Here is a 23,742-nt window from a genome sequence, read left to right on the forward strand (position 1 = left end):
TCTCCCTCTCTCTCTGCCCCTCGCCCGTTCATGCACTGTCTCTCTCTGTCCCAAAAATAAATAAACGTTGAAAAAAAAATTTTTTTTAATAAATAAATAAATAAATAAATAAATAAATAAATAAAAGGCTACCCTGCCGTTCTCATCAAAAAGGTCCAGAGATAGCTTCCTAGGTTCCGATTCCAATAATGGAGGAGTAGGACAATGGGCTAACTCTCCCACAGATAACAACTATAAACCCTATTCAAAATATTTTTAAAACCAGCTATTTGAAAAGTCAGGAAAATGGCCCAAAGCAGGCAAAACTAGAAAGAACATGCCCCTCAGAAAAAAGGGGGAGGGGGTTGCCCTGGGTAAGATCGACATTCAGACAGGTGTTAACCAGCTATCTGCAGGTAAACTAACATCCAGGTAGACAGCTGCAGTCTTACTTAATGGTTTGAGGTATCAGAGGAAGGAAGGATTGGGGGAATTCTGGAGCAGCTGGAAATAGAAGGGTGAGATCCTGGAAATGAAGGAACCAGAGAGGGAGAAGTCCCCAAATCGATTTACACATTCCAGTGAAATACTTGCTCTGCCTGGGGGACGGGGAGAGCTCCCAGGAGCACAGGGGAGAGCAGCCGCTGGGAGGATGACCGAGCTGAGTAAAGCCATCAGTTGCTACCCACAAAAGGGGAGACGAAGTGTAGACATCAAATCCCGCTAAGTCAGGGGGTTTCATCAAACATTGTTGGCTTTCCATTGAAACAGCAGAGGGCCTTAGGGGTAAATAGCCTGTGTCCCAAGACTGATGAATAAACAGATGGAAACACGCACACAGTGGGATTACCAGAAGGCAAAGAAAAAAAGGAGTGTGAAATGGCACCACTCACAGAGTTTTCCTTCCAGAGTGGGGAAATAACCATTTCTTCCCTACTGTGTATTTCTCTTCCCTGTATGTCTTCTTCACCTGTACCAAGAAGGCTTCCCTTCTGACACTCCTGGTCACCAAATATATGAAGGTCTTTCCCCACACCAGGCAATTCTCTATGACACCAGGTGGGTGTCCTACAGTTTAAGTTCTGCCACCATCTACCCAGAGATGGCATCAGATTCTACAGGTTAAGGGCTCAGTCCCACAAGACTGCCCTCCCCTGACCACACACACAAACACACACACACACACACACACACACACACACACACACACTTCACACACTAGTTGCAAGTTGCAAGCTCAGGTTGTTACCTCAAAATCATAACAGTAACTATGTATTGGCTGATCACAGCTTATGGGCAAATGAATGAAATGAATGACAGCAATGTTATAAGAGACAGGAGGGGAAAAATGGGAATGTAAAAGGTACCTGCACTACCTGTGAACAGCAATTATGTTATTTGGGACTGGACGTCAATTAATTATAAAAATATATCACAAATTCTAGTGCAACCACTAAGACTATTTTTTTAAACTTTTTAATGTTTATTTTAGAGACAGAGAGACAGAGCACAAGAGGGGATGGGGCAGAGAGAGCCAGAGACAGAATCCGAAGCAGGCTGCAGGCTCTGAGCTGTCAGCACAGAGCCTGCCGTGGGGCTCAAATCCATGAACCACGAGATCATGACCTGAGCCGAAGTGGGATGCTTAACCGACTGAGCCACCCAGCGCCCCACTAAGACTATTTTTAAAAGAAGTATGATTTCTATGCTAAGAGAAAAGGAAAAAAACCAGAATCATAAAACACTCAGTTAAAACCAGAGAAAGAGAAGATTAAAAAAAACAAGAAATGAGGAACAAATGCAGCAAATAGAAAATGGTAACAAATATGACAGATATTAATCCAAATATATCAACAACCATTTTAAATGTGAATTGGCTAAATACACCAGTTAAAAGGCAGAGATTGACCAGACTTAAAAGAAAAAAAAAAAAAAAAAAGACCCAACTATACCTTGTTTACAGAAACTCACTTAAATATAAAGACACATAAAAAAAATTTTTTTAAAGGAGCTCACCTGGGTAGCTCAGTCAGATAAGTGTCCAACTTTGGCTCAGGTCGTGATCTTGCAGTTCATGAGTTCAAGCCCCACATCGGCCTCTCTGCTGTCAGCGCAGAGCCTACTTTGGATCCTCTGTTTCCCTCTCTCTGCCCCTCCCCTGCTCACGTGCTCTCTCTCTCTCTCTCAAAGGTAAATCAACCTTAAAAGAATTGAATATAAAGACACGAATAGCTTAAAAGTAAAGGGTAAAGATACACCTTGCTAACATGAATCAGAAGAGACCTAGACTAGCTATATTAATTTCAGGTGAAGAAACAAGAAAAATTTTCAGAACAAGAAAAATTGTCAGGGAAACAGAGGAGCGTTAATGATAAAGAGGTCAATTGTCCAAGAAGACATAACAGTCTACAATGTGTATGTGCCTAACAGGGCATCAAAACACACAAGGCAGGAACTGATGGACCGGCCAGGAGAAACAGACAGGGCCACAGTGGTAGTTGGGGACCTGTCCACCTCTCTGTCCGTAGCTGGTGTATACAGAAGGGACATAGTTGAGCTAAACAGCAGCACCAACAAACAGGATTTAATTGACAATGCTTCATCACATAGAATGCTTCATCACAACACTGACAGATTACATACTCTTCTCAAACTCATGTGAAACATTCACCGAGATAGACCACAAGCTAGGCCATAAATCACACCTTAGCAAATATAAAATAGAAGTCACCTAAAGAATGCTCTCAAGCCGACATGAAATTAAACTCAAAATCGGTAACAGAAAGGTAGCTGGAAAATCCCAAAACATTTGGAGATTAAACAACACCCTTCTAAACAACACACAGGTAAAAAAGGAGTCTCGAGAGAAATTCGAAAATATTTTGAAGGAAGGAAAATGAAAATACAACTTATCAAAATTTGTGGCAGGCAGTGTAAGCAGGGCTCAGAAGAAAACGTAAAATGGTACAGCCACTCTGGGAAGCGGTTTGACAGGCTAAAAAAAACCAGCAACTAAATATGCAACTGTCATGGGATCCAGCAATTGCACTCCTGGGAACGGCACTCCCAAATAAATGAAGATTTATGTTCACACAAAAAACTACTTGACTGTGTACAGCAGCTTAATTCATGAGAGCCACAAACTGGAAACCATCCAGATATACTTAAACAGGTGGAATGATTCAAGAAAGGATGTTGCATCCATATCATCTACACCATGGAAAACTACCCAACAATAAAAAGGAACACACTGTTGATATATACGACAACCTGTATGAATTTCCAGAAAATTATACTAAGTGAGAAAAAAGCCAATCTCAAAAGGTTTTATACTATGTCATTCTTCTCTATAACATTTTTGAGATGACAAAATTATCGAAATGTGAAATGGATGATTGTCACGGGCTGAGAAGGGGGAGTGTTGGAAGGGAAGCAAGTGTGGCTACAAAGGGCAGTAGTAGGGATCTTTGTGGTGGTGGCAATGTTTGTATTTTGATTGCATCAAAGTCAATATCCTGGTTGTGATCTTGCACTATATCCGTGCAAGACTTTGCCATTGAGGCAAAGACTGAAGGCTAAAATCTCTCTCTGTTATTTCTCACAGCTGTATGTGAACCTATAATTATCTCAACATTAAAAATTTAAGAAAAAAAGTGATAGGGGTGTGAATTACACGGGTATATGCACTGGTCAATACTCACTGATCTATATTCTTAAGATGTGTGCACTTTACTCTATGTAAATTGACATACAGCCTTCTAATCATACCATAATTTCTCATAAATATTTTTATATGTGTTCCTTAGAGATTTATCTTTTTTTAAGTTTTAATTCCACTGTAGTCAACATACAGTGTTATATTAGTTTCAGGCGTACAATATAGTGATTCAACAATTCCATCACCCAGTGCTCATCAAGGTGTCTCTTAATCCCCATCACCTGTCTCATCCATCTCCCACCTACCTCCCCTCTTGAAACCCTCTGTTTGTTCTCTATAGTTAAGAGTTTGATTTTTTGGCCTTAGAGACTTAATTTGACTTTAACAGAGTTCAACTGACATTATATTGAATTATTTCTACTTTCTAATCATATGCATGGTCTTGGCTCCAGTTTGAGTAACACTGTTTGAAATATATCAAGGAGGATTCCTTAATAGCTTGAGTAACACTTTTTTTTTGCCACTTGTATTAATAGATATGTTTTGGAACAATGACAATAGTTTATTAGGAGATGGGCTGTTTCATAAAAGAAATATTTAGTATTATGAAACAAAACTGCATGCTATAACATATAGTTCTGTTCAATATGCCACCATAATGTCATTTATGATTAGGTATAACATTTATAAATTGTGAAATCTTACAAGTATTATCTAATAAGCAAAATAAATTAGAAAACAATATCTGCGCTGAGAAAGAATTATCAGGGTTTTTAGTCAGTGAAAACTTCTTTTTATTACTCAACTAGTAACTTCGAATTTTAGTATTTCTTTTTTTTTAATGTTTATTTATTTTTGAGAGATAGTGTGGTGGGGGGGTGGGTGGGTAGAGGGGCCGAAAGAGAGAGGGAGACAGACAATCTAAAGCAGGCTCCGAGCTGTCAGCACAGATCCTGACATGGGGCCCAAATTCCTGAACAGTGAGATCATGACCTGAGCCAAAGTTGAACGCTTAACCGACTGAGCCACCCAGATGCCCCAGGGTGTCATTATTTCTTGAAGCTTAATATTCACAGATTCTTTGCTTAAAAGATGAGATTTCCATGTAATTATCAGCAAATATTTTTTATAATTTTTTATAATCCAGCCAGCCAGAATATCCTTTAATTTCAACACGAATGTATTTCCCAGAAGTAACTGGGAATATTAGAATCATAGAATATTAAAATTGGAAGGTCCTGAGAGAGATTTTTGTTCAACCATCTCTCTATATACAAAAGGAAACTGAGGCATGAAGTCCCTTACCCAAGCCACAAACTCTTTAATGTGCATTCAGAAATATTTATTTAGCACCCTCTACTGTAAAGCCCTATTAGATTGGCTGGGGACATAGCAGTAAATATTAGAGACAAAAACTCCTGGCCTCAGGAGCTGATATTCTCGTAGAGGAGAAAGACAAAAAATCGTTAACATACATAAACCATCAGATACACATACATGCTATAGAGGAGAATAAAGCAGGGAAGGGGATGTATTGCAGAAGGGAGATGTAATTTTAGACATAGCGTGGCCTGAGAAGGCCTAAATGATCAAATAATGTCAGATTTAAAGGTGAGAAGGAGGGGGTTCACATGGGTAAAGGGTGAGGAGCTTTCTGGACGGAAGCAACAGTCAGTGCAGAGGCCTGAGGGAGACCCCTATTTGACCTGTTCCAGAAATAGCATGGAGACGAGAGAGGCGTCTGAGTCACAGAGGGGTGCAGGAAGAGCCTTCCAAGTCTTTGGAAGGACTCAGAAATGGGGAGCTATTCAAGGTTTTTGAGTGGCAGAGTGAGCTGCTTTAACATTGGTTCAGTAGAGAATAGACAGTAGGGAGGCAAGAACAAACACAGAGACCAGTTAGGAAGCTTTGAATTAATCCAGGGGAGAGACGATGCCGTTTGGGACCAGGGTGTTCAATACGGAGCTTGTGAGAGGGGGTCAAATTTTTGAAGGTAGAACCAAGAAGGAGGAAATGGCCGACGTAGGACCAGAACCCAGGTTTCTGATGCCCTAGTTTTCTTTTTGATGCACCATGTTGCTGGATTATTTTGTATAGTCCCAAGAAATCATTGGATACCTGAGTCACAATAAGGATTATAGTTGCAATTTTTCATATGCAGCTTAGGCACGGCTCACAATCATTCTGGCAAGACGTTTGTAACTGGAAATAACTCACATTTGTCCTGTTGGTCCATCAGAAAGAAGAAAATTTTAGTTGCCTGCACTTTTTGAGTTGCTGAATTGATCCTAGACTTATGGTGAAACATTCTGACATTATATGCCTCCTAGCGTGGCGTAATATGAAGTCGACAGGACTGCCTATGAAATATTATTGTCAAAGACGTTAATCATGAATCTAATTAAGACTTTAGCTCTATCATCCAGTTTATAGGAAACACAGGGGATAGAGACACAAGCTAAATATCATCATGAGGAAATGATCAGACATCCAGATATAAATAACCTGGTCTCCTAAAAACAGTCCAGTAACAGAAAACAAAACCCAAAGCAAAACAACAGGGGGAGCCTGTTCTAGCTTCAAAAAGACTTAAGAGCATAACCAAGGATAAACCATGAACCTTGATTGGTGTCTCACATCTTTATTCATTTATCAGTGGACACTTCGGTCCCTTCCATATCTTGACTGTTGTAAATAGTGCTGCGGGAAACATTGGGGTGCACACATCTTTGTGAATTAGTGTTATTTTCTTTGGGTAAATATCCAGTAGCGGAATTACTGGATCATATGGTATTCCTATTTTTAATTTGAGAAACCTCCATACTGTTTTCCAGAGTTGCTGGACCAATTTACATTCCCACCAACAGCGCCCAATAGTTCCATTTTCTCCACATCCTCGCCAGCACTTGTTTCTTGTCTTTTTTATTCTAGCCATTCTGACAGGTTGTGGTTTTGGTTTGCATTTCCCTGATGCCTAATGATGAGTATCTTTTCATGTGTGTGAAGACATGGGTTTCTTGAATTATGCTGGATGTAAATACTATGTTTATACACAAAACATGCATGGAGAAATGATACACGTATATAAGCTTGATATCTGAAAAATATATCACTTTTCATGAACTTTTACATGTTTTCAAATAAGCTGAGGCAGGGCACACCCTCTACAGGTGATTGATGGGGACAGATTTTCATTTCCAATGCAGGCTTAACTTAATTATTATGAGCCCACTTGCTGCCTTTTCTCACAACTGTAGTGCAATTTCAGACTAATACTTTCATCATCTCTTGTTGTACGATCAATTATGCAAAAAAAAAATAGTGTCTTTAAACCACTATAATTTATTTTTCATGATTTCTTCCAAGTCCTGAATTCAGTCAGAGCACAGTAGGGGGCAGCTTATCTTGGCTCCTTGATGCCGGGGACCTCAGCAAAAATCACTGGGGGCTGGAATCATTTGTTCACATGACTGGTGGTGTTGGCAGTTAATGTGACCTCTCCACGTAGCCTTGGCTTTCTCCCAACATGGTGACAAGGTTCCAAAGGCACACCTCCCAAGAAAGAGACAGATGGAATTCATATTGTCTTTAATAGCTAGCTTGGAAATCGTGCAGTGGTATTTCCTCTCCATTCTATTGGCTGAAGCTACAAAGATATGTCCAGATTCAAAGGCAGGGAACAAAGATCCTGCCTCTTGATGGAAGTGTTGATAACACACTGAAGGAGTATGTGGGATGGAATATGGAATTATCCCATCCATCCATCTTTGGAAAACACAATCTGCTACAAGTAGTGACAGCTAGATCTCTTCCCTTAAAGTTACATTTCACCCTTTGTCTTAGCAAGTAAGACAAACACCAGATTCACATCCAGAGACACAAATTGGATGAGGCCAAAAGGATCTGAGGGGACACCTATAATAGTTAGGAAATGTGAAAGGGGACAGAGTATCCTAAGGAGAGGTGAAACAGGACAGAGGTTGATCAGATGTACCCTGAACACTTTTAACTACTGTGTTACCTAGAAAAAAAAAAATGTGTTATCTATGAATAACTAACTTAAAAAAAAACAACAGAACTTTTAAAGGAACAGAAGAAAGACTTTATCACATAAAAATTGGTATCTCGGGGCACCTGGGTGGCTCAGTCAGTGAAGTGTCCAACTTTGGCTCAGGTCGTGATCTCTTAGTTTGTGAGTTCAAGCCCCGCATCAGGCTCTGTGCGGATAGCTCAGAGCCTAGAGCCTGCTTCATATTCTGTCTTCCCTTCTCTCTGCCCCACCCCCCCCCCCCATGCTCATGTTCTGTCTCTGTTTCTCAATAATAAATAAACGTTAAAAAAAATGTCTTTTTTTTTTTTAAATTTTTTTTTTCGTTTATTTATTTTTGGGACAGAGAGAGACAGAGCATGAACGGGGGAGGGTCAGAGAGAGAGGGAGACACAGAATCGGAAACAGGCTCCAGGCTCTGAGCCATCAGCCCAGAGCCTGACGCGGGGCTCGAACTCACGGACCACGAGATCGTGACCTGGCTGAAGTCAGACGCTTAACCGACTGCGCCACCCAGGCGCCCCAAAAAATGTCTTTTTAATTAGTATCTCAATATAGAAGCCTGAGCAAGGTGCTGGGTCTCTGTTGCCTAGCCCTCTCCTCCCAGGGCCCACAGGCTGGTGGGCCTAAAAGGTGTGAGGCCAGGCCTCAGGCTCCGTGGCACCCAGCTGGAGACAGCCAGCCGGAATCTGTTGCGCACCAGGCCACAGGGCCCGTGGCAGAGAACTGTGGCAGAAGGGGCAAGGCCCAAACTTCTGGAGAGCCATGCTGTAGGGACCATGGGCTTCAGGGGAAAGGTGCTTAAAGACGCAAGCTACTGAAGAGAAGATGGAGAGCAAAGGGTGAGGAGTGAATCTGAGGGCAGAGAGACCCAGGACCATAAGATGCATCCAAACTTAGATTTTTAAAAATGTTATTTTCAAAAATACAGAAGTTGAACAAACCTGTCATTTTTTTTCTGAAAATGAAGTTCAAGTAACAGAGGTTAGTTCTTGTTTGAAAATCAATGTCTTTTTAAAAAAAATTTTGGGGCGCCTGGGTGGCGCAGTCGGTTAAGCGTCCGACTTCAGCCAGGTCACGATCTCGCGGTCTGTGAGTTCGAGCCCCGCGTCAGGCTCTGGGCTGATGGCTCAGAGCCTGGAGCCTGTTTCCGATTCTGTGTCTCCCTCTCTCTCTGCCCCTCCCCCGTTCATGCTCTGTCTCTCTCTGTCCCAAAAATAAATAAACGTTGAAAAAAAAAAAATTTTTTTTTAATTTTTTTTTAAAGCTTTATTTTTACTTATTTTGAAAGAGAAAGCACGGACGAGTGAGGAACAGAGAGAAGAGAAAGAACCCCTAGCAGACTCCACACTGTCAGTGCAGAACCTGATGTGGGGCTCGAACTCACAAACCCTGAGATCATGACCTGAGCTAAAGTCAGATGCTTAACTGACTGAGCCACCCAGGTGCCTGAAAATTAATGTCTTTAGTCTTCCTTGAGGGACAGTTTACCAAATGTATGCCCAAATTAACGTAACAAGTTGATTACATGCTAATGATTAAAATAGAGACTAACTGCTCCCCTCAGTATCCATTCTACAAGAATTAAACACATTTCTCGACAGTTGTTCACTATGAGTTTCAGGAAGAGATATTTCAAACAGATAAAATGTTTTTTATGGAGAAAAATGATTTATAGAGAAAAATCAAGCAAGACTTAAAGATAATGCCATTGTTTTTATTTAAAGCAAGACATGAAAAATTAAACACATCTGCATTTAAATTAGGGAGGAAGAAAGGATAACAGTATGTAGTGCCCATAATATACCCCGTGGTCATCACAGTGACAGTGTTAACCAGGCCACCAAGCCTTGGGGGTCATTTTTCCCTCTGCTACAAGGATAGACCTGCCAAGCAGATGGCTGAGACCAGGATGGTTAACTTTATGTATCAACTTGACTGGCTGTGGGGTGCCCACATCAAACCTTATTTCTGGGTGTGTCTATGAAGGTGTTTCCAGAAGGGTTTAGCATATGAATCATGGACTCAGTAGACTACCCTCCCCAACGTGTGTGGGTATCATCCAATCCGTGGAGGACCTGAATACAAAAAAAGGTGAAGGAGGAATTCACTTCTTTCCTGCCTCATTGCTTGAGCCACAACACCTTGTCTTCTCTGGGTCTCAGGCCTTCAGACTTGGACTGAATTGCACTCTGGCTTTCTTAGGTCTCCAGCTTGCAGACGGCAGATTGGGGGGCTTCTCGGCCTCCATAACCACACGCACCAATGTGTCATCACAAATCTGTGTGTGTGTGTGTGTGTGTGTGTGTATCCTATTGCTTCTAGAACTCTGGAGAACACCGACTAAAACACACATAGCCAGTCTCCCCAACTGTGGAAGAGAAAAAAACATCCTAAACGCTTGCAATCCAACCACCCATTTTCCATGACAACTCTCGACTTGCTTACACGTTATCATCTTTTTCATCTCAATATACTTTTATTACAATATCAATACAGGTTGATGTTTATAGATTGGTTTACACTGCATGTATTTCAGGTAAGCTGTTTCCAACAACATATGGGAAAGCAGAATCATCACAGGGAGGGGCTGCCTACAAATCCAACTTTTGCCTGTTCACTGAAATGCCATTGATAGAATTTTGACATTCACGACCTTTAATTCTAATGAGCCTGTGTACTCTTGACCTTATCTTCTCGACCTTTTTCTTCCCTAATCATGTCTGTACCTATCTTATTGGGGTCTACAGCACTGTCACTAAACACAAAAACAAAACCTGAACATTTTTTAATTCCATTACATGCCTAGCACAGAGGCTCATATGGTAGGGGGTTACCCATGTGCTGAAAGAAAGTGAATTTGGGACACCTGGGCAGCTCATTCAGTTAAGCGTCCAGCTCGTGATTTTGGCTTAGGTCATGATATCATGGTTCATGGGATGGAGACCCACAGTGGGCTCTGTGCTGTCAGCATGGAGCCTGCTTGGGATTCTCTCTCTCCCTCTCTCTCTGCCCCTCTGTACTCTCTCAAAATAAATAAACTTAAAAAAAAAAAAAAAAAAGAGGAGTGCCTGGGTGGCTCATTCTGTTTGGTGGCTCACTCTTGATCTTGGCTCAGGTCATAATCTGTTTGTGAGATCAAGCCCCATGTCAGGCTCTGTGCTGACAGCGTGGAGCCTGCTTGGGATTCTATCTTTCCCTTTCTCTCTGCCTCTCCCCTAAAATAAATAAATTTTATTTATTCAAATAAATAAAAACTTAAAAATATATATCTGGAAAAAATATTTAAGAAAAGAAAGTGAATTTTAAAATACATATGCTTTATTTACTAAAAAGTTTCATTTTTATAGTCAAGCAGAAAAGAAAATAAGAAAAGCAAAGAAGTTATATATAAAGAAATTACATATAAGGAAACTATAGGAGTGGCCTCTATATCCGACTCTTGGCCAGTTCTAGAGCTCAGGAGGACTTCAGGTTATAACGTATCGGGTAAGGCCTCCCCCTCGGACCTCGGAGAGCCTCCGGCAGTGTCGTAAGATATTCAGTATTACATGAAACCGCTTGTCAGCTTTCAAAGTTGTGAACTCCTTTATGTCCGCTTCCACTATAAAATAATGACCTGAAAAATAAAGATATTTGTGCCAATTTTCACGAAGACAACTTTCAAGATGAATCTTTAATGTGGTACAATGTGAATATGAATAACATTAATCGTTTTTACTATTAGGCAACTGGAGTGAGATGCGGTATTCTTGCTGAAATAATCATTGTTCAACTGCAGTTGCAGTTTTTGAAATGCATTTTAGAAATGCACTCATCTGGTGGTACCCACTTTCCAAGAGGGAATATAGTATAGTGGCTGAAAGAATGAAACCCCCGTAGCTCTATCCCTTAACTGGCTGGCCTTGGGCAAGTATCTTAAGTTCTTTTTGCCTAATCTGCAAAATGGGAGTAATGGTACATACCTTGTAAGATGTGAGGACTAAAGCTCTCAGTACACTATCTGGTACATGTTAAGTGCTGTGTAAGTATGACCAAGTGTTTTTCATTACTATTCTAATTCTGAAAACCCTGGGTATAGTTTCATAATAGACTCTAAAGCCATGTTTCTCAGCCTCGGAACTACAGACGTTTCTTTTCTGTGGAAGCTGTCTTGAGCACTGTACTAAAGTGTACTTTAACAGCATCTGTAGTCTCTAGATGCCAGCAGCACCCCAACCCTGGTTGTAACCACCAAAAATATCTCCAGAGATGGTAAAAATGTTCCTTAGTGGGAAAGCCACCCCTGGCTGAGAACTACCTCTCTAGATTTAGAATTTTCTAGAATAAGTTTTGTTTCTCATGAGTTAGTTACATTCCAAACGGCTGACGTGCACACATACATATATATGCTATCATTTTTACCTTTGGTATCCTTTGTTTCTTCATCAATAAATCTGTGATAGAGATTTCTGGCCACAGAACTCATAGACTTCTTCGGCTGATATAGGATCTTGTATTTACTAACTATTGCCTTGTTGATTTCTTTAATAACATCATTAATTTGACAATAAGTTAAGCGGGATTTCATGTACCTGCAAATAAGTATATGATTCATTTTTTAAAAGAATCATTATACAAAATCATTTTCTTTGAAAAACATTTATGATGACTTTATACAGTAGCAGCTACTAGAACTCTTTATGCCAAAAAAATGTATATCAACTTCCAAATAAACCACACATCTCAACAATTGAAAAATTAAAGACATACCACAACGTATCAGTTGCTTATCTTCCCTACTTACGCCTAGATATATTAACCTCCATTACCTACAGAAATAATACTACAATTTAAAATAAGGTCTCAAATACTGACTCAAATGGACTGGTTAACTGCAAGCCAGAGGTTTAAACATTTTTAAATGTTTGTGAGCAACGGAAAGAAAAATTTAAATATTAATAAATTAAATAACTCACACCACTCTAGTTTTCTGCAAACTTATCTGTTCTGAGAAAGAAAGAAAAAGAAAGGAGGAGGAGGAGAAGGAGGAGGAGGAGGAGGAGGAGGAGGAGGAGGAAGGAAGATGCGCAACAAAGGCCACAACAGAGATGGCAATTCCCATCAGGACACAGAGCCGATCGCACAGGATGATGGCAGAGAAGAGGGCTGGGGGTGAGTCAGAGGACGGACTCCACCCCATTGAGCACTGGTCTTTCTCCAAATCTACTCTTCCAGTCCCTTCTCCCCCTTGCTATGCTCCCCGTCACCTATAGTCTTAGAATATAAAAACAGGAGACTTGATTTCTCCGTATACACCAAAACCCAAACCCAATGATCTGCCTCAATTTTTCCCTTCAACAAAATGTGGGTTCATTATGTGAAACACTGCCCTTCTCTTCTCTCCAAAGGGACAGATTTCTTTCTTTTTTAAATGTCTATTTGTTTTTGACAGCAAGAGACAGAGCGTGAGCTGGGGAAGGTCAGTGAGAGGGAGACACAGAATCCAAAGCAGGCTCCAGACTCTGAGCTGTCAGCACAGAGCCCGATGTGGGGCTCAAACTCATGCCACAAGATCATGACCTGAGCCAAAGTCAGACACTTAACCAACTGAGCCACCCAGTGCCCCCAAGGGGGCAGATTTCTAATCAAAACTTACTTAATATAAAATAATACATGAATATGTTTAAAGGAAAATGTTCATATAGATCAAAACACATTTTCATTGTTCTTTTCTAAATTCATTTTTGCTGTTGTTGTTTCTAACCACAATTCCCACAAACTGTTGATCCCACAAACTACCTCCCCCCGTCCAAAATAATTCCTTTAAATCCTCTGAACTATCACCTTAATTTCCTCAACACCTGTCCCGCCTCTTCTGCCAATGTTCTCCACTTTAACTCCACCCTCAGTATTAACTTTTTAAAGATAAATAAATGAAAGCCCCATGCCTGGAATACATTCTTCCTTACCCCAATCTTCCAAGTCCTCTCATTCACTAAATATCCCCTTAGTTTAAAAATGAATACTCTGGGCGCCTGGATGGCTCAGTCAGTTGAGTGTCCAACTTTGGCTCAGGTCACGATCTCATTAATTTGTGAATTTGAGCCCCACATTAGGCTCTGCGCTGACAGCATAGAGCCTGCTTGGATCCTCTGTTTCCCTCTCTCTGTGTCCCTCCCCTGTTCTCTCTCTCTCTCTCAAAAAAATAAACATTAAAAAAAACCCACAAAACTCTACCATGCCTATTCCAATTTCCTTCATCTCTTCATGGAAGCATTTTCTAAAAACCCATCTACTCTACTGATCCTCACACACATTTGCTTTTCCCTTTAGCTCAGCTAATGAGCAATAAAAATAACAATTTAAAAAACTGAATAGCGCCAAACAGAATTATCATGAAAATGAAGCAATCATAAAAAGAAATGACTGACCAAAAAAAATAAAGATTAAAGAGAAAGGTCAGTCTCATTTTGATGAAATATAATACAACTATTAAAACCCAAGTTTACAAGAATAGCTAACAATGGCAAAATGCTCATGATAAAAAAGGAAGCAAGTGGTATTTACTATATAACTACATTGTTGTCATAACAATCAGAAACAACCTATTATATACGTGAAATAAAATAAATATCCGGGTGGCCGAATTACAGAGGAGTTATTTTCTGACATCAAATATTTTCTAACATGTATTATTTGTATAATGGAAACGTAGTAAGAAATGCAGTAATATAGAGCCAAGAAATTAAGCAAAGCCCTGGAACTACATTAGTTTAAAAACATGAGGTTCCATGATGGGCTCTCCATTACCGTCCTCTGTAAAGAGCAAAGACCTTCCTCCAGGGAAGTTATCTGGTCTTACTCGCCCCTGTATTCTCCTCAGTGACCCAGGGCCTGGAACGAGCATGTGGCAGAAGTTGAGTAACAAACAGAAACCAAACACAACACTTGCCATTCCAATTCTCACACCTACGCAGCACGCTTTCCTCAAAAGTACAGCGAAACTGAGGCTACTTCTAAATTTTTTTTTTTTAGCGTTTATTTATTTTTGAGACAGAGAGAGACAGAGCATGAACGGGGGAGGGGCAGAGAGAGAGGGAGACACAGAATCGGAAACAGGCTCCAGGCTCTGAGCCATCAGCCCAGAGGCCGACGCAGGGCTCGAACTCACGGACCGCGAGATCGTGACCTGAGCTGAAGTCGGACGCTTAACCGCCTGAGCCACCCAGGCGCCCCCTGAGGCTACTTCTAAAATGTAACTGGATAAATCTCTATCACAAAATGGTCCTGGAACTCAGCAACAGACTGACCCATCTCTAGATCTCGCTATGAAAAGAGGTTTGACAACTAAATAAAAAACGATTTTAAGCATCTTCAAGAGACTTCCTGCATTTTCCTAGTACAATGTTAAGACTATTTTAGAAAAAAATCAATATTTGAACACAGCATACTATGAATATAATCAAGCTTTATGATTTAAACAATCATGTACGTCGACCATTAAAGAGTTGAATGTTAAAATTTATCTTAAGTACTTACGCTGGAATGCCACTAAACTCATCGGAAGTTATAAATGACATTTCTTTAATACTTCTTTGTTCTTTTGGGTGCTTCTTTGTGGGTGCAGGTTCCTCAACTTTGACTGGTTCTCCAGGGTCAACATCTGGCACATTAACACTAGGGAACAGAGATGCACACAGTTGTACAAGTGATGATCAGAATTCCGCAGCATACTAGAAAGTTTTCCCAACTGAAAATACTCAGTAACAAATACAAGATTCATCTTGTGATTGGTTTAGTCATTTTTTGCTACCCCGACTCCTATGGTTCATGAAGATCTGAATAGTGAAGAGAACACTGAAAAATTAAATCCCCAAATCTTCAGTAATAGAATTATGTTTATATACCCCAAACATGGTGCATGCAGTAAATATGCTAACCATCTTCACCAGTCATTCCTCTGGCTCCTCAAGGCAGTATGTGCAAAGCTGAACTTATCTTAACCTCTCAACAGCTTCTCTTCCTGACTCCCTATTTCTGGATGTAGAAGCATTAATCACCTTCTACTTCTATTTTTCTAATTTATCCCATTGGTTGCTAGTATCAGTCCCTGCCTGTTGCAGACTCATTTTAGTTGCCAGCAATGAGCATGGAACTCTTGGATTCAGTCCTACCCAAATTTTGGAGTCAGTGAGAAGCCTAATATAGCTCCTACCCCACTAGCAAAGAGTCTAGAAATAGGCTGTAGCTTCTGGGTTATTTAGCTGCCAGGGAAGGAACAGACCCTTGTTTCTAGCAGCAAATGAAGCCATACTGGCTCAACTGTTCCAAAAAAGAAATGGGTTATAGGAAAGAGGAGATCGAACCCAGGAGTGAGTGAAGGGAATCCCAAGAAAGACAGGGAAGTGAGACCCCAAGATGACAGCTGAGCACCAGACACAGGGCAACCAGGCCTGACTGAGGTGGTAAGACTGAGGATGGACATGTTGTGTGTTGTCAAGATGAAGATGCCCAATGCTATGGTCCCATCAACCTTATATGAGTGTTATCGTGAGACAACACGGTGAGGCTGGCTGACTTTTCTCTGTGCTTATCTTCACCAGGTGCTAAGGAAGCTCATGATTTCTCCTTCATGCCCTGCTGTGAGTATCAGCTGAAAAGAACCATTTCCACCTGCAGAAATGTTCTGCTTTGACTTTGGCTGAAAACTGAAACTAAGCCATAGCAAAGTCAGAAGAAGAAAAGTCCTCCTATTCCCCAGACCATATTCCTGCTGGATATCCAACATCTAGTTCACACTACCATCCTGGCAGATCTCCTGTGATGACCTGTGATCCTAGCATTCATTCATGACCTTGCCCATCACTTTCTCCTTGTAGGGAAATCGCAGGGCACCCTGACCATGCCAGGCACTCTGTTGAGCTTATCTTCTTCTGGAGAACTCCAGCCATCAGCAAAAATGTGGCTCTTCTACATAGCAAGGCTCATGCCTTCCTTTAAGCTTTTCAAATTTAAACAGTATATTGTTTATAGAAATACTCAGGTAAGAGTATGATTATCATAAACACCAGGATGACTACCTCTTTGACAGAGGAAGGGTCTGCAAGGAAGAAGGGTTGTAAGGTACCAGGAATATCCTATTTCTTAATCTGACTGGTAGATACACTGATGTTTGTTTATTCTTCTTTAATTTGTACAAATAATGCTTTAGTCACTTCCTGTGTGTGTGTACACACATATATATATTTCAAAAGTTAAAAAATTTTAAGTTATCCACGGCGTGTACTTGGAACCCTGGAAGAAGAATCCAGAAGCCTAGAGAGGTGGAGGTGGTGGAACCCTGGAAGGGCAAAACACAGGAGCTCTCAAATCACACACACAAATGATGATGGGAGATGGCATTCAGAGCCAGGCAATGAGAGCAGAAGGGAGGCCAGGGACAGACAAAATCTTGCAGGGACAGCAGCTTGGCTGAGGGCTACAGAGAGCAAGACAGGCTGAAGGCACGGAGTTCCCATCCCGGTGATGGGCGGAAGGCAGCAGGCATGACGGGTGGGTAACAAAGAACCAGTCAGTTGAGCCTCGGACACGCACAGTTGGAGAGAACAGCTCATTTATCAAGCTCCCAGCAAGCAATTAAAACAGCAGAACCAGAGGTCACGTCAAGGCTGGAGTTGGACATTTGAGAGCATTAACAGTGGTGTAAGGTAAGCGTAAGCAAAACTCAGCAAAACTCAGCTGTAATTTAAAGGAGGGCAGCCAAGTCAGAGACGCGGGACAACAAAGCACCGTGGCAGAGCAACAAACAGAATTTCAGGAACAGAGAGACAGAGAGATAAAATCTGAGAAGACGGATCAGGGCTAAAGGGGGGATTTCTTGATGAGTTTCCTAAGTGTGGTAGTAATAGCAGCCCAGAGCCCGGCTCAGGTCAGGGGCTCTGCGGCAAAGGGGAGGCACAAGCATATACAGGCAGGGAACGCAGCGGGGACACGAGTTTGAGGGGAAAAGCGAAGCCAAGTTTTTGGTTCCTTCGGCTGTTTTTAAGATGGGACGTGTATGAATCTTATTTTTACCCTAAAACAATGGTTCTCAGGAGAGAGACTGTCCCCCAGAGGACATATGGCAATGTCTGGAGACATTTCTCATTGTCACAACTGGCCGGGGGCGGTGAGGGCGCCACTGACGCGTAGTTGGTATAGGTAGAGATCAGGGTTGCTACTGAACAGCCTCACTATCCTCATAACAAAAAATCATCTAGCCTAAGAAGGCAACACAGCCGAAGTTGACAAACTCTGCTCTAAGGGAAAGAAATGAGAAAAAGTAGGAAAAAAGAGCCTAGCGGACACTCACCCGTGGGAAAGAGGGACGACATCGTCCAGAGGCAGCAGGATAAGACCGGGGCAGACAAAGCGAAACACTATTTCCAGTGTAAGTGACAACAACACTAACACTAACATAATCACTAGCAAAATCACAAGCACATGAAAACGCAAAAAAAGAGCTGAGGTGTTTAACGGTTTTATAAATGCAGACAGCAAGAATAATTATAAATACACTTACAAGTTCTGGGTTACTGTTACTTGAGGCAAATGGGGAGGAATGTTTTCTTTGAGATGTTCCACATCTTTATAATCCTCTTCGAGAGATGCACAGAGTTCCTAAAATTTAAAAAATGCTCCCCAATAAGCGGCTGTCCTGCCTGTGTGTGTTTTAAGACATTTTAAAGAGCACAAAAGATTCAACCACAATCACCATGACTGGGAGTGTTCAGAACACAGAAGAGGTGGAAAAGCACAGGTAGCAGCAATATTTTTTTAAGAACCCTTTGGTTTCTAGAGCTGTTTTTGGATGGCAACATTGTATCTTTCTCTACTGTTTTTTTGTTTTTTGTTTTTTGTTTTCAGAGAAAACTGCTATAATCACTTTACAACAGCTAGGGTTGACATTTAACTTCAGCCTTGGCAAGCAACTAAAAAATGCATGAAGGATTTATGTTTGTCATTCCAGTAAATTGCCTTTGTTGACTTAGCAAACCTTCCCCGGTGTTATCTGTGCAACAGCACCAGGGTGACAATGCATGCCTGGAACGCATGTACGAGAAGCTACACAGAACGATTTCCACTGCTGACCTGCATAATTCTCTAGCTTAATGGAAATTTCCACTGGATCATAATTGCTTGTGTTTGTTTTGTGTTGTCTTTATTTTACCTTTCGCTAGAACTTGAGGCTATGAACTCATGCAAATGTAATAAGAAAAATACTCTACACCTTTGGAACCCTGTCATCTGACTCTCAATCAAAACATGAACAAAAATTCTATGTAGGCTTCACTTCTAAATTTAACATTCACTAGACACACACTTAACTTTGGGTACTCCCAGGCAGGTTAGAACTGAAACCAATATTGGTTTCTGTTTTGAATTTACAGGACATCTCTCTTTCAAAGAGCCAAATGATGCTCAAGCCCCTAATTTCATTTCAACTAATAGTAGGATAGGCATATTCATGCCCATTCCTATGAAAAATCTTTACAGAGCTTAAGGATTATGAGGCTGAAAGGGTCCACAGAGGCCCCTGTTCACTCCCACCGAACACATCGACGGCTCTCAAAGCTTGAGGCAATGATGGACAAATTTGAGTATTTTCTCAGAAGTATACAAGCACTTTCACTAGCTTAGTCAATTAGAAAGCTTATTTAGAACAAAATGGTGTGTGAATGGGGCTCAAGTTTTTCTTGAGAATCCTTGTATTACATTTTATAGAACAGAGAAATGCAGAATGGAAGGAACCTAAGAAATAGTTCAGTATGCCCCATTAATTTCCAAATGAGGACAACAAGACCCCAAGGCGTAAGATGGCTTTCTCAGCATGGCAGAGGGTGATAAGGGCAGCCAGAGTGAGAATCCACATCTCCTCACCCCAGGGCTAGTGTTCCTTCCACACCACTCTATCAGATCATTTGTTTCAATTAAAGCTACCAAGAATTATTCAGGAAATCTTCCTTTTTAGTAAAGTTCAACTTCAAGAAGAAAGAAACACCTGTGGAGTTCTGGAGTCCTTTATATTAATACAATGTAAATGACATTCTATACCATTAATAATAATTTACAAATCTAAGAACATTTGAAAGTATCCTTCAGAATTCCCTGGATTAGGCAATTTGTATTTATTGCCCTTTTGTTTCTTTACTGAAAAAAATGTTACCTTGAGTGAATGGTTGGTTTGTTCTTGATACTGAATTTCCAATTCCAATTTATTTAGAAGTTCATTTACTACAATGATCTCATCTCCTATTTTATCTAATGTAGTCTTCAAGGTAGGTTCCTGACCTATCAATAAACAAAGATAAAATGGTAAATAAAATATGTAGAAGACTATTAACAAAACTGTACTCTTTAACTCAATTGTACCCAATTAAACTCTTGGACCAGAGCTTTACTTTAGATAGAGATGCTTAGGGGAAGAGAAAGGACTATTGTTTCAACCCTAGGACCTGTCTCCATGGATAATCTTAAGATCTCATTTCTAAGTAATTGGAAGAGAAGGAAGGGAGAGGTAAGTACACAGTGTCCCCCGAGTCTTCTGTTTCTGGCAAATTCCTCCACCATAATAAAACACTTAGAAATGTTAGATAAAAGAAACACCCTTCTACATGCATAGCTGAGCTTTCATGAGAATAAGGTAAATCCCCAAGGGCTTCAACATGAAGGCAGACACAAAGACTAGGCAGAGTGTGTGAGTCAGTGTTGCAACAGCCCTGACTGGGGGTGCAGAGGAAAGCTGGGGAGAGAAGGCTGCCAGTCTCAGCAACCTAACACATTTGGTTTTAATGGGGATAAGAGCCAAGGCTTTGGGACTCCAAAGCACAGGGTGTTAGAAGTTAGAATCCCAGATGAGGCTCCTTCATGGGATATATCTTCAGCGAAAGTGTAAACCTTAGAATTCTAATCACTGGCCAGGGAGAGAAGCTGATGCTTTGGACTGGCCCTCAGGGACGTGTGGAAAATGGGGGAGAGCTTCTCTTCAGAATTTGTTAATAGCGGCTTGGGATTCACTTGGATTTGAAATTCACATTTACACTATCCACACTATTCACTAAGCAGAAAAAGTAATATAAAAAGTCACCGGCTAGTAATCAGTCTGGGGTACTTGAAAGAAACAAACACGGGGCGCCTGGGTGGCGCAGTCGGTTAAGCGTCCGACTTCAGCCAGGTCACGATCTCACGGTCCGTGAGTTCGAGCCCCGCATCAGGCTCTGGGCTGATGGCTCAGAGCCTGGAGCCTGTTTCCGATTCTGTGTCTCCCTCTCTCTCTGCCCCTCCCCCGTTCATGCTCTGTCTCTCTCTGTCCCAAAAATAAATAAATGTTGAAAAAAAAAAATTTAAAAAAAAAAGAAACAAACACCAGACATCTGTAAAGTAGCATGCTCTCGTATTCCCAACCCCACCTCCTGGCACCTCTCTCTAGCTCCATAGATTTGAGGATGGGAAAGCCAGAGTCTCCTCCTCCCTAGAAATAAAAGAAGTAATAAAAAAAATTTTTTTTAAGAACAGATCAAAGGCACAAAAGAAAAACTATTCTCATAATCATATCTTTCCATCTTTACTTCTAGTAACCAATGAAATACACATAAACAAAAGCATAATTAGGGAGGCAGGAAAAAAAAAAATAAACAAAAGCACAATTTGACCCTATCTGTAGATTATGAAAGCAGAAGAGTGAAATGGTCAGAAGATTCAAGGCCTAAAGTCAGAGATGCCAGTACCTACTTTAAGGTTACTATGAAGATAAGTGAAAAAGTACATGTAAGATGAGTTGAACACTGTGCCTGGAATCTAGTAAAACATTCAGTAAATGCTAACCCCTACTCATCATTATAATGACAAACAACATATAATTCTACCTAATAGAGCAATGCTAATTGCATTTGACAGGTTCATAACAACTAGAAGAAATTAGTAAGTAAATGAGAGTATTGATGTCTCTACCAAGATTAATTTCAGGGGATTAAATAACTAGTTTCGATACACTGGTATCTCCAATAACTTTTAGTCATTCAGGGCCTTATCTACTGATTTGTAGAAATATAATCCACTGAGCAAATACGCTACTTTTGATAGTAGTAATCTAGTACATTACAGCAGTCAAAAAATGTGTGGCAAACAAGTTACTGGGCTCTATTAAATAAGCTATGGAACCAGAAAGCCAAATTATTCTTCCCACATACACATGATGGTTACCCAGTATGTAGTAATCTAATAGGTCACATTGCTTCGGTCAGGTCTCACGCTTTGGTGGGGTCATTTGAATTCAAGGTTTAATAGTTTTATAGATCTCCAAATTTTAGGTGTTTATCCCACAATAATCACGCCTCCAGAAAGAGATTCTAAACAAGTTATTAACACACACAAAACCAAGCAAACAAAAGGTTTAAATTATCAATTCATACTACAAACTACAGAAAAGTTCACCACGATGGTGCCAGCAGGTAGAATTCTGCCTATCAGTAAACCTTAAGCTTGCCTAGAGTGGACTGGGGAGCTCATAATTTTTATAAATAACATTTTCCCAGACTTGACAAAGATCACCTATTTCTTTGCACTGTCCTTGCCACATCCTTTCAGCACTTCAACACATTCTGGAAGATGGTTCCAACCTCCGAGTTTCCTGACCTTAAAAAACTGGACATTTTCAATTGTTTGCTAGTCATACACATGGATAAGCTTCCTCCAAACTAGATTGTGAGATGGGTTATGGGCTATTTCTACCTCTGTGGGTGTTTTCCACTTCTATATTTCTCCCTTACCTTTCAGTATCTCCATTTAGCTTTAGAACCACAAATGCCCCGTAACCTTCAAATCTTACTATTGTGCCTTGTGTATCTCAAAAAAACATAAGCAATTAAGTCTAATTAATATCCAGTTCATTGTTCAATATAACTGGCATTTTAGTACTCTCTGCAACAGTCAAAATATTAATGCTGGAGTGCTTCAAAAAACCACTACTCAAAAAGTTCAAATTACTGGTCACTTAACTAGGTAGGTGTAAGATATTGAAAGTGGAACAATAATTAAAATGCATTATCTATGTATAACATCAGTGAAATCTGTTCTACTTACCACAGTTTCTTAATGACAGCATTCTTTTAATATTGCCAATTTTTTCATTAATATGAGAGCATAACTGTTCCAGGTCTGAGGAGGCCATCCTTTAAGCCTCTGAAGAAACAAACAAACAAACAAACAACCATATTTACCAAGAAAAGGCCAAATTTCTGTTCACTTTCAAAATCCAATAATGGTAAATACCCATTTCTTGAAAAGAAAGTACAAAAACTCAATTTCTTTTAATTTTATAAAATTCAGTTTCTAAACACAGTCCAGTACCTGTCTCTGAGCCTTCTGTAATCAACGCATCCCAAACCAAAGTACAGGGAATTTACGGGGACAAATGCACTGTTTACATATAATGACAACGTTGAGATCTTCTTTAAAAATGCAAAGTACACATGACTTTTAAGAAAAAACACAGTTAAGTACACAGAAGTAGGTCCAAGTAAGCATGTCTTCCATGCTGTGGGGGTCTGGCGCTTTACGGTTTGGGGTCCATAAGGAGGCAGAGGGAGGGGAAGGAAGGGAGTCAGTTAATCACTCGCTCCGAGGGTAGGACAGAGTATCTAAAGCAACCACTCCAGCTAACCGAGCGGTGGAAAGACAAGGCCGGCTCCACGGCTCCGCCCGGCTGCCCCGCTCCCGCACTCCGCCCCAGGAATGCCTATCGCCGGCTCCCGAGGGCACGACCCCCAATTCCAACCTCGCTAGGGTCCGGGAGCAAAGCGCCCACTCGCTGCGGGTTTCCGAGCCGCCGAGCCCTTGAGTCTCCTCTCGGCCAGAAGCCCAAGATCGCGAGACGCAACTCAGGGAGCGAAATTCAAAGCGCCCGCCAGGATCCGGCGCCGCGCAGGCGCACCTCGGCGTTCCCGGAACGCGGGCTTAAAGACAGTTCGAGTTACGGCGCCTTCCGGGGCCGCCCCTGAGCGGGGGGAAAGGGCGGGGAGTGGGCGGGGAAAGGGCG

General features: G+C 41.0%; 1 protein-coding gene across 1 annotated transcript; it reads right to left on the reverse strand.

The window, feature by feature from the left end:
• Positions 1–10,988: 10,988 nt before the first annotated feature.
• Positions 10,989–23,630, reverse strand: SKA1 (spindle and kinetochore associated complex subunit 1). Its single transcript, XM_040478821.1, has 7 exons — positions 23,482–23,630; positions 22,788–22,886; positions 19,873–19,997; positions 18,229–18,326; positions 15,207–15,344; positions 12,090–12,259; positions 10,989–11,304 (listed from the first exon to the last, which is right to left on the reverse strand). Exons 2-7 carry the CDS (start codon positions 22,873–22,875, stop codon positions 11,156–11,158), a joined length of 768 nt encoding a protein of 255 aa, XP_040334755.1. The 5' UTR covers positions 22,876–22,886; positions 23,482–23,630; the 3' UTR covers positions 10,989–11,155.
• Positions 23,631–23,742: the final 112 nt, after the last annotated feature.

Source organism: Herpailurus yagouaroundi, unplaced genomic scaffold (genome assembly GCF_014898765.1).
Source record: "Herpailurus yagouaroundi ecotype Mexico unplaced genomic scaffold, PumYag 142, whole genome shotgun sequence".
NCBI classification, from domain to species: domain Eukaryota; kingdom Metazoa; phylum Chordata; class Mammalia; order Carnivora; family Felidae; genus Herpailurus; species Herpailurus yagouaroundi.

Bases quoted from the DNA above. Each gene is read 5' to 3' on its own strand.
- SKA1 (XM_040478821.1), bottom strand. From the start codon at position 22,875: ATGGCCTCCTCAGACCTGGAACAGTTATGCTCTCATATTAATGAAAAA. The intron at 18,327-19,872 runs GTAACATTTTTT...TTTAAATTTTAG, and splicing joins AAACCAACCATTCACTCAAG to GAACTCTGTGCATCTCTCGA. The intron at 15,345-18,228 runs GTAAGTGTATTT...TCTGTTCCCTAG, and splicing joins GTAACAGTAACCCAGAACTT to TGTTAATGTGCCAGATGTTG.